The following is an 11,147-nucleotide window of genomic DNA, read 5'->3' as shown; positions in this document are numbered from 1 at the left end:
CCACCGTCATATAGCTAAAATATTGCTGGGTGCGGTGTAAAACAACAAACAAACACAACAAACAAATCATAGATCCTCGGAAAAGACGTCAAAAGGCGTGAATAGTTATTACAACACAATGTCCACCGTACAGTTTTGGTTTGAACGAATGACTGCATTTATCGATTCGATGATCGATTATTGATGGCATATTGTCGAGTGCGGCGCAAAACGAAAATAAAAAACTTCTCTAATTGCTACTTACAGGTGTCGCTCGGTGTCGTCCTTTTCAGGTATATGTCTCATGCATAACCATATACAGCAAGTTCCGAGGAGGAGATGCATTGAACGCATATTTTTAAAAGCGTGTTATGAATCAATCCGTTCGAGAGATGTAATGAACGTTTGTTTTTAATTTACAAGCTGGTCCGGGTGCGCTTAATACGGCGATAACGGTACAACTGCATTGCGTGTTCAAAATCATCAGTGCAGAATAGGATCACGCTCGAACGGATTGATTCATAACAGGCTTTTAAAAATAAACGTTCATTACATATCTCTCTCTCTCTCTCTCTCTCTCTCTCTCTCTCTCTCTCTCTCTCTCTCTCTCTCTCTCTCTCTCTCTCTCTCTCTCTCTATTTGTTTGAGTGCACGGTTTTTGTGATTGAACGCGAATAATATTTAAAGAAATATTACTACATGAAAAAAAAGTATCATAAAGTTCAACGGGTTTTTGTGTGTTAAAGGGTTTGAGTTATGAAACAAATTAATAATTTTCTAAAGTTGATATGTAATAAGTTGATATGATGTAAATTAAGAGCTTTCTGTAACACCATCTTCTGTAAGATGCCTCACACCACTATCAGTGGTGTTACGGAATGTTGTCAGCATAATGTTCATGTTTCACACCTACATACCTACATGATCCCTCAATAATGACGCTGAGTATGTACAAGAAATTACTCAATCGTCAAAACAAATAACAGGTCATTAATGATGAAGAAACGTGTTCTTATAAAAAGGACGAAATTTCTTATTTAATTAAAATATTGGAAAGACTTCCGTCCGTGTCCCATCTCCAAAAGTTATTAAATATCAACTCATAGCGTGTTTCTTCCAACTATTTATATATTTTATAGGGGAGATACGGGCAGAAATCTTACCAAAATATTGCCCGAGATACGAACTTCAACATGTCCCGTGATCGCCAACTTTCTTCTTGTAGATACACAACACTTAATTAGAGTGATCTCCCTTAGACGGTGTTAAATAGTTGTGCAATGGCATTCTTTCGCGCGTTTGCTAAATGGACATTTATCATTGTATTTATCATATTTTGTATACAGTATTGGCTAGAACATAAATCGTATTTGTTTACAGACGAAGATGTTTCCATGATAGCAAGAAAATATGCAGGTAGGTTGTGTTTCTCACAGATGTTCGTAAACGGTCGAGTGCTTGTGTGCTATCGAACGACGGCCTTATGACTGATCAGCTGACGTCAACCTTGTTCTACATTGTAACAGCGATATACAGTCGTCTCTTGTATCACCCATGCATGTGTGAAATAACATGCGCAGTGAATAAACATCAAACGACCCATTGTTAATAGATACTAATTTCATATTATTTCTGAAATTTATTATATTAATTTCTTTTAAGTGCTCAATTTTTGGAGCTTTGGAGTTTGGTAATGATATATTCGTTATTGTTGTTGTATTGTTATCCCAGGAGCTTCATGTCAAATAGACCCATGAAGATTCCGGGGTAGAATAGGTCTTCAGCAACCCATGCTTCCCGTAAGAGGTGACTATGCTTGTCGTAAAAGGCGACTAACGGGATCGGGTGGTCAGGTTCGCTGACTTGGTTGATGCATGTCATCGATCCCAATTGCATGGATCGATGCTCATGATATTAATCACTGGCTTGTCTGGTCCAGACTCGATTATTTACAGACTGCCGTCATATAGCCGGAATATTGCTGAGTGCGGCGTTAAACAACAAACCAACCAACCAGTCATGTCACGTATATAAATGTCTTGGTATATTGTAGCAGAGACCATATACCAGTATTGGGTCTCTGATTGTTGTTTGAAGAACTTATCTAATCTTAATTACATATTTTCAAATAATCAAGACTGCTGCAATTTGTCTGTAAGCAGAGACCATAAATCTATCATATGGTCTCTGCTGTAAGTGAAATAATGTTATAATGATAAGCATTATTGAGCAGTTAACCTGTGAAGATCTGGGTAGAGAATTGGTCTTCAGTAACCCATGCTTGCCGTAAGAGCTGGCTATACTTGTCGTAAGATGAAGAGGCGACTAACAGGAGAGGGTGGTCATGCTCACTGACTTGGTTATTGCATGTCATCGTATCCAGTTGCAGAGATCGATGCTCATGATGTCAATTACTGGATTGTCTTGTCCAGACTCAATTATTTACAGATCGCCGTCATATACTGAAATATTGATGCATGCGGCATTAAACATCAAACAAACCAAGAAAATGAGCAGTAAATATGCAGAAGATTATCTCTATCCTACGATCACATTATTCTGTTTTAGCGTACATATTTACTTGGCTCGGGAAAAAAAATTAACAAAAATTTGAATCATGAAATCAGGGATTTATCTGCAGGATTCCAAACTAAGGAGTCCTTGGCAGCCAAATTGGGAAAAAGAATTTTAAGTTTTTCTTTTAAAAAATCCAGTGGTATTTTAACATTCTATATTGTCATTGCATTAAGGGCAATAATGTAAAATAAAACAATCAAGTCTCTTCAGCCATATTGATTCAAAGACATGACAATAGTTATAACTTTTACAGCATGAATTGGAATTTTCTAATCACATAAATATGTTCTGACTAAAAAACTTGTCCGTATTTGGGATCGATGACATGCATCAACCAAGTCAGCGAGTCTGACACCCGATCCTGTTAGTCGCCTCTTCCGACAAGCATAGTCACCTTTTATGGCAAGCATGGGTTGCTGAAGACCTATTCTACCCCGGATCTTGCACTTTGGGAATGAATATCAGCTTTGGAGCAGGGCTACACTTATTAGTGGGATGATAATACGGTTGGGTTGCAAGACAATATGTATTCCCATATTACTGGTGTGCTATGATTCATATCCTGATGCAGTACTGTGTAATATTTTTTTGCAGGTCTGTCACATTCCAGATTCATTGTTTCTAAATTTCACAGATTGAACATGGAATGTTTTTACACTAATATAACTAGTTATGTATTGTATGTATCATAATACAGGTGTGTATTGTATCGTGGGCCAATATAACTGGTTATGTATTGTATGTATCATAATACAGGTGTGTATTGTATCGTGGGCCAATATAACTAGTTATGTATTGTATGTATCATGATACAGGTGTGTATTGTATCGTGGGCCAATATAACTAGTTATGTATTGTATGTATCATGATACAGGGGTGTATTGTAGCGTGGGCCAATATAACCGGTTATGTATTGTATGTATCATGATACAGGGTCGTATTGTATCATGGGTCAATATAACTAGTTACGTATTGTATGTATCATGATACAAGGGTGTATTGTATCGTGGGCCAATATAACTAGTTACGTAATGTATGTATCATGATACAGGGGTGTATTGTATCATGGGTCAATATAACTAGTTACGTATTGTATGTATCATGATACAGGGGTGTATTGTATCGTGGGTCAATATAACTAGTTATGTATTGTATGTATCGTGATTCAGGGGTGTATTGTATTGTGGGTCAATATAACTGGTTATGTATTGTATGTATCATGATACAGGGGTGTATTGTATCATGGGTCAGTATAACTAGTAATGTATTGTATGTATCATGATACAAGGGTGTATTGTATCGTGGGCCAATATAACTAGTAATGTATTGTATGTATCATGATACAGGTGTGTATTGTAGCGTGGGCCAATATAACTAGTTATGTAGTGTATGTATCATGATACAGGGGTGTATTGTATTGTGGGCCAATATAACTAGTTATGTATTGTATGTATCATGATACAGGGGTGTATTGTATTGTGGGCCAATATAACTAGTTATGTATTGTATGTATCATTATACAGGGGTGTATTGTAGCGTGGGCCAATATAACTAGTTATGTATTGTATGTATCATGATACAGGGGTGTATTGTAGCGTGGGCCAATATAACTAGTTATGTATTGTATGTATCGTGATACAGGGGTGTATTGTAGCGTGGGCCAATATAACTAGTTATGTATTGTATGTATCATGATACAGGGTTGTATTGTAGCATGGGCCAATATAACCGGTTATGTATTGTATGTATCATGATACAGGGTCGTATTGTATCATGGGTCAATATAACTAGTTACGTATTGTATGTATCATGATACAAGGGTGTATTGTATCGTGGGCCAATATAACTGGTTACGTATTGTATGTATCATGATACAGGGGTGTATTGTATCATGGGTCAATATAACTAGTTACGTATTGTATGTATCATGATACAGGGGTGTATTGTATCGTGGGTCAATATAACTAGTTATGTATTGTATGTATCGTGATACAGGGGTGTATTGTATTGTGGGTCAATATAACTAGTTATGTATTGTATGTATCATGATACAGGGGTGTATTGTATCATGGGTCAATATAACTATATAACTACAGAGGTGTATTGTATCGTGGGCCGCATATTAGGATACACTTCTCTATGGCTGTTTCATTAAACCGCTTCTGGCAATGTTGCTGAAAACGTTCCTTTGTCAGCACCATACATGTGTCATGGGCTTCACCAAAGAGGTAAAGGTCTAAGACCTACATCACTTCAGGATTTCCTTTAAAATCAAGCAGAAATTAAGCTGAAATACTGTTCAAAGCTGTATTAAATGGAAGTCACTCACTCACTCTGTTTTAGGGCAAGATCCTGAACTTTCTTTTCCAAAGATAATCAAGGAGTTCCGGCGCCAGTATCCCGGCCACATCCTGGCAGATGAAGACATGCAGTGGATCTTCATGAATGCCGGAGGCTGGATGGGAGCTATGCACATCCTGCATGCATCTCTCACAGAATATGTGCTGTTGTTTGGCACTGCTGTGGATACAGTAGGGCACTCAGGTGAGATGATAAGGGGGATGTGGGGTAGCCTAGGGGATAAAGCGTTTGCCCATCACGCCAAAGGCCCGGGTTCGGTTTCCGACATGGATACAGTGTGTGAAGTCCATTTCCGGTGTCCCTGGCCTTGATATTGCTGGAATATTGCTAAAAGTGGCATAATACTATACTGCCTCACTCACTAATATGAGAGGTAGTCTTGTCTCACAGTTCCTGAACAGCGTTTTTTTCCCTTGTGCTAAGCCCTTACTGTAATGCTATTGAACTAAATGAAGCAAGTTTAGATTTTAGAATATGATAGGGTAGGACATGAGGGTAATATGATAGTTAGAGCGCAGCAAGGTATGAGGTTATCTTCATTGATGTTTCTATTGACCTCATATGTTTGATGATGCTTCTATCCCAAGACATTTCTCAAGAAACATTGTTTCCTCTTAAGGGACCGACTATTTGGTATTCTGGGGGAGGCCTGAAACTATTTTCTTTCAGACTATGTTGGAAGTTCTTTGTCTCAGGTCTTAAAAAATGAAAACTATAATTTGATTTAGAATTTTTTATGTATGTTTGAAGCAGAGACAAAAATATTGTTCGGAATCTGAAATGCTTAGTTGCTAATCATATCTAATTTTGTTGCAGGTCGGTACTGGGCCAACATCTCAGACACAATACTAACTGGATCATTCCGACAGTGGAGGGAAGGCGAGCTCAAGAGTACAGTCTTTGAACAAGGTGGGTCATTCCCACGTCTTGCCACCACTCACACTCACGAGTATCTCTGGGACAGGTGTCATGGTTGTCTAAGTTGTCTGCAGGTCTGAGATCACAGGTTCAAATCCAAGATTCTTGGTTTGTCAGCACCAAGCACCAAGTGGTAAATGTCTAAGGCTTTCATCACTTCATGGTCTTGTATACACAACATTCCTCCACAAAAAGAAATAATTCTCGAAATCAAATGAGCCATACTTCGAACTTGACATTTTTTGGTGAACCCTAAAATTGCCTGTTATTGGATTTGGTTTGGTTTGTTGTTTAACGCCGCACTCAGCAATATTCCAGCTATATGACGGCGGTCTGTAAAATAATCGAGTCTGGACCAGACAATCCAGTGATTGATATCATGAGCATCGATCCACACAATTGGGATCTATGACATGCATCAAACCAAGTCAGCGAGCCTGACCACCCGATCCCGTTAGTCGCCTTTTACGACAAGCATAGTCACCTTTTACGGCAAGCATGGGTTGCTGAAGACCTATTCTAGCCCGGAATCTTCACGGGTCGCCTGTTATTGGAGCATCGTGTAGAACAGATGTGTGCTAGGTTATGGTACCTGATACATGAGGAGTAGCCCTTTACTGTTGTAATGTAATCTGAACGCTACTCATTTGAGCGGGGGCACGGGTGGCCCAGTCGTCTAAGGCGCTGCAATCCGATGTGCAGAGTTGCGTTCCCTGGACACGCCAGAAACCTATGATTGTGGGTTCGAATCCCAGATCACCCCGATTATGTTTTTAGGTTTGTCAGCACCCTACCTGTGCTTGTGGGTTTCACCAAAGTGGTAAACGTCTGAAACCTGCATCACTTCGGGCTTTCCTCCCAAATTAAGCTGACATGCCGCGATATAACTGGAATACTGTTAAAAGTGGCGTTAAACCCAACTCACTCACTACTCATTTGAGCACATTCTGGTTTTCCTCAGACTGAGGCTTGATTTGCTGGTAAAAAATAGCGGCTACAGTGCCTAGTCAAGCGTAGTCGCCTTTTACGGCAAGCATGGGTTGCTGAAGACCTATTCTACCCGGATCTTCAAGGGTCTCCCAATTTATTAACAGCTGGATAAACACAAAAAAAGCCTGTGAATATTGACAGTGACCTTTTCCTTGCAGGTGACATTGTATACCATCCAATCGGCGAGGCAGCGGCTGTATCCTGGTCACATGGTACATGGATGGTGGAGTACGGACGAGGATTTATACCATCAACTCTAACATTTGCCTTGGCCGATACTTTCTTCAGCACAACAGACTTTGTTACACTGTTTTATATATTACGGATTTATGCTAAGGCTATGGCTTTAGAAGCTAGCTTTTATTTCACCGAAATACGTCAACAGATCAAAGATGCACTATAATTGAAGTTCTTCCAAAATTATATTTTTTACTGAACATTGTCTAAACACAATAAATATTTTTTGATAAATTTTTTTGACTATGTTTTTTATGCTACTTACACACTTGTGTGTGTTTTTCTGATCACACTCAACACCATACTGGGGGCACAGTCGTCTAAGGCGCAGCGATCGCGTCCCTTGGGCACGCCAGAAACCTATGATTGTGGATTCGAATCCCGATTATGTTTCTAGGTTTGTCAGCACCATACCCGTGCTCGTGGGTTTCACCGAAGTGGTAAACGTCTGAGACCTGCATCACTTTGGGCTTTCCTCCCATATTAAGCTGACACGCCCTGATATAACTGGAATAATGTTAAGAGCGGTGTTAAACCCAACTCACTCACTAAACAACATACTACTGTGTTCGTTTGTGCATCAAACCAATCTTATATCTCTTGAATATGAGTAATTTATTTAATATGAACCAGCATACCAGACATGATGATTTACCGTTCAAATTGTATTTTTTTTTCTGCTAGGCATTGTTTTACATCCAGGGATTAAGATTACCCTGTGTATTTTCTCGTAAACTAAGCCGGAAACAGCAATCAGCTGTACACGTTTTTCTTGGAATCTACCGGTTATTCGGTTAATACTTACCCATCGATATAACTTTAAAGGATTTTGATGCAAGGATCAGTAAAAATTGTATCTGAAACCATTTTTTTTATCAGGAATAATATATTCCAATATCCTATTATTTTAGTTGCAGCTTTTACTATATATATTTAAGATAATAATAACCCTAAGCGTAGCACTTCGGTGCAGCTGAACGCTATTGCCGGTTATTTTTGTTCACATGGAATAATTTGACCAGCTCCCACGTACATGGTCGCAAGAACTACATGTTGACATAGAATCCTCAAACTGCAACAAATATGACTTATTACGAGTCAAAATATGGCATTTATGATAGTCTAGATCACATACTTTATGTACCCCTCTGATGGGAGCCATGCCAATTTACACTTGTCAGAGCAGTACACAAAGTACGTGATCTAGACTACCAGTTGTTGGACTTTCATTTTCGTTGAAGCCTCGGTGGCTGTGTGGGTTAGATCGCCGACTTAGTGTGCTGGCGATGAGGTGCCTAACTCTGGCAGTGTGGGTTTGAATCTCGGACGGGACTCAACCCCCAAAAATATGAGAATCTGTACTTTATTCAGAAAGTGTTATCCCAAATATAACATTTGTTACAGTCAACTTGTTTAAGTCCTCCATCAGGGACATCTCGTGTGCTGTTGTTTCTATTGTTGAAGGATGTCACAAAAGTTCCCCTTTAATCATGAATTTAGTTCAACTTATCAATGTGTTACGTGGTATGGCATGAGGGTGAGATAGCTATCAAGTTAGACATTTACCACTTTGATGAAACCCAAATTCCCAAGTATGCAAGTAAGTGTACGTAGGACCAAGTATCATAATCCATGGATCTGGGATTTGAACTGGTACTCGGCCCAACTCTCCAGGTCATGAACAATGACACGGCAAAAGAGAGACAGAGGCGTGCGTGCGGAAGTCCTTGAACCACATCCGGATGTAATGGAACACTTCAGTGATATCAATTTGGATAAATTAATCCTGCAAAGAAAACATATGAAGCCTGTTTTATGTTAAATTTATTTATTGTCTGGCCAGCCTTTTGTTATTTACAATACAGCTATGTACACGCTATGCACCAGATACATGTCTAGGTGACCATTATCACTCAGCATGGTCTCATTGTCAATACAGGCCTTCAACAAGGTCTGTATCATTGTACAACAAGGTTTGTATCATTGTACAACAAGGTTTGTATCATTGTACAACAAGGTTTGTATCATTCATTGTACAACATAGTCAGGGACTCAAAAATAAATACACACTTGCCCACTATCTGTACAACAAAATATGAACAAATCAATGCTCACAGCACTAGACAATTACAATGACTGATCTTCAGCATAAATAATCTTGGAAATTAATTAATTAAAAAAACAAGTGCTGTTGTTAGTATCGACTAACAACAGTAATTATTTTCTAGTTAACCATGAACATGTAACGATTTTCAGTCATTATTTTCATATCATAATTTACTTTCCACAAAAGTCCTTAAATCAGTTTTGCTCATTGAAGTACAAAACATTTGAAACAGCCAACTGTAACAAATACAGATTATAGAAGTACAGTGCCAAACCAATTTACACACATTCCACCAATTCTTCATATACCATAGCTAGGGGTATAAAACTGTAAATACATTATTGCAGAGCCCTACTTCACTAAGGTCCTGTATGTACTCTTTGTTATACAATATATTACATGTGAGCTCCCTTATCCTTCTGTCTAAGCCTATCTACACAAATCCATCCTCGATTTTCTTGGGCATAATATCTCCCTTCTATTATGATAAATACCTAGAACCCATTCACCACTGCAGCTTTGTTTCAGAATCCACCATCTCCATAACTCTCTAGCTTAGCACCGAAATGATCTCTCACGAGAGCAGTTTGATTGGACAGCTATTTTTAGCATGCAAATCGGGCTCAAAACAAGCTCCAGTGGTGAACAACCCAAATCCTTAAAACCCATAAATATCCTGAAAAAATAATAATTATGGATCGTGAATATATTTTGGAATATTTTTACTAAATTGTGTGCTCAGACTTCACAACAAAAATATCTGCGAAAAGATATTCATGATCCTTAACTTATTTTGTTCAATAAATATGATCTGTACTCTTTTTTTATTTATTCCTAAGAAAAGACTACAGGTCAACTTAAAAAGTCAATTATCAATTTGTTTTCTTATGATAAAAAAGGGAAGAAATTCATTGTGTACCTTTGATGAGGAAAATATTTCGGCACTACTTCATCATCAGTATGTCATGGGTTAGTGTACACTCATTCCCCTTCACCATGGAATATAGTGTGAACAAACCAGGGAAGAATTGATGATGGCAGTAATTACGTCATACTTTTTAATAGGGTTAAATATTGACCTACCCCAGGTAGGTACCTGTAAGATGAGACAGTAATGTGACTGTTAACCTTCTAGCGCTTCATGGGCTGCTTGGGTCATATACTCCTCAGGGAGCTGAAAATGAAAATCGCATCCACACTGATCCCTTGACCAGGGTAATCATAATGAAAAATGCCTGTCAGCAGCCGAGCTGGAACTCGGCACCATATAACTAGATTATTATTATTATTATTATTATTATTATTATTATTAGGTGCGAGGCTATTAAGGGTACATGTTCCACTTGGATCTCAATGACATATCCACACTGATCACCACAATAATTTATAATAACATAAAATGGATTAATCTGGAATTTGAACCCATGATCATAGAATTCTGGTATGCCAAAGGGACACAACTCTGTATTGTGAAATTCAGTGCCTTAGATCATTGGGTGACCGATGTCCCCGGGACATTTATTCTAACTTACTGAAAGAACATCTGAGGCTTTATTTCAGAACTTGTTGTTGACCTGATGTTCTGTGATTGTCTGTTTAGTGACAGTGGATCACAGAAACATGGACAGGGGAGATAACTGCATGGATGATAGAGAGGGGTGACTTTATGCCATTCGCGGCACTTTGAGCAGTATCCGAGCAATGGACACAGTGAATGGGCATCACACACTGCACAGTGTTGGGAATAAAACCCAGACTTTCAGTGAGCTGGGCATCTGCACGAGCCCCTATTCACCTTACTCAAGACTTAAGATTTTTAATGTTGTTTTTAAAAAATTATGTCATTCTAATCGAAAAATATACAATTTGCTGGGTTTATTTCTTGAAATATGAGACAATCCATCCCAATTCAATCTGAGCCTGTTCAAACCCTGTGACCCTATACTACTTAAAAGAAGTTTCATATTACAATAGTTAA

At 38.5% G+C, this 11,147-nt stretch overlaps 1 protein-coding gene across 1 annotated transcript; it reads left to right on the top strand.

The window, feature by feature from the left end:
* Positions 1-1,249: 1,249 nt before the first annotated feature.
* On the top strand, positions 1,250-7,228 carry LOC139470930 (sigma non-opioid intracellular receptor 1-like). Its single transcript, XM_071253253.1, has 4 exons — positions 1,250-1,395; positions 4,900-5,100; positions 5,734-5,826; positions 6,984-7,228. Exons 1-4 carry the CDS (start codon positions 1,260-1,262, stop codon positions 7,226-7,228), a joined length of 675 nt encoding a protein of 224 aa, XP_071109354.1. The 5' UTR covers positions 1,250-1,259.
* The last annotated feature ends 3,919 nt before the right edge of the window (positions 7,229-11,147 follow it).

This window comes from Haliotis cracherodii, unplaced genomic scaffold (genome assembly GCF_022045235.1).
Source record: "Haliotis cracherodii isolate W230 unplaced genomic scaffold, xgHalCrac1.p SCAF_21, whole genome shotgun sequence".
Taxonomy (NCBI): Eukaryota; Metazoa; Mollusca; class Gastropoda; order Lepetellida; family Haliotidae; genus Haliotis; species Haliotis cracherodii.
This window is presented reverse-complemented; position numbering and strand designations above follow the sequence as displayed.

Excerpts from the sequence above, each read along its gene's own strand:
- LOC139470930 (XM_071253253.1), top strand. The coding sequence starts at position 1,260 with ATGGCATTCTTTCGCGCGTTTGCTAAATGGACATTTATCATTGTATTT. Across the intron at positions 1,396-4,899 it reads GATAGCAAGAAAATATGCAG|GGCAAGATCCTGAACTTTCT; the intron begins GTAGGTTGTGTT and ends ACTCTGTTTTAG. Across the intron at positions 5,101-5,733 it reads GGATACAGTAGGGCACTCAG|GTCGGTACTGGGCCAACATC; the intron begins GTGAGATGATAA and ends ATTTTGTTGCAG.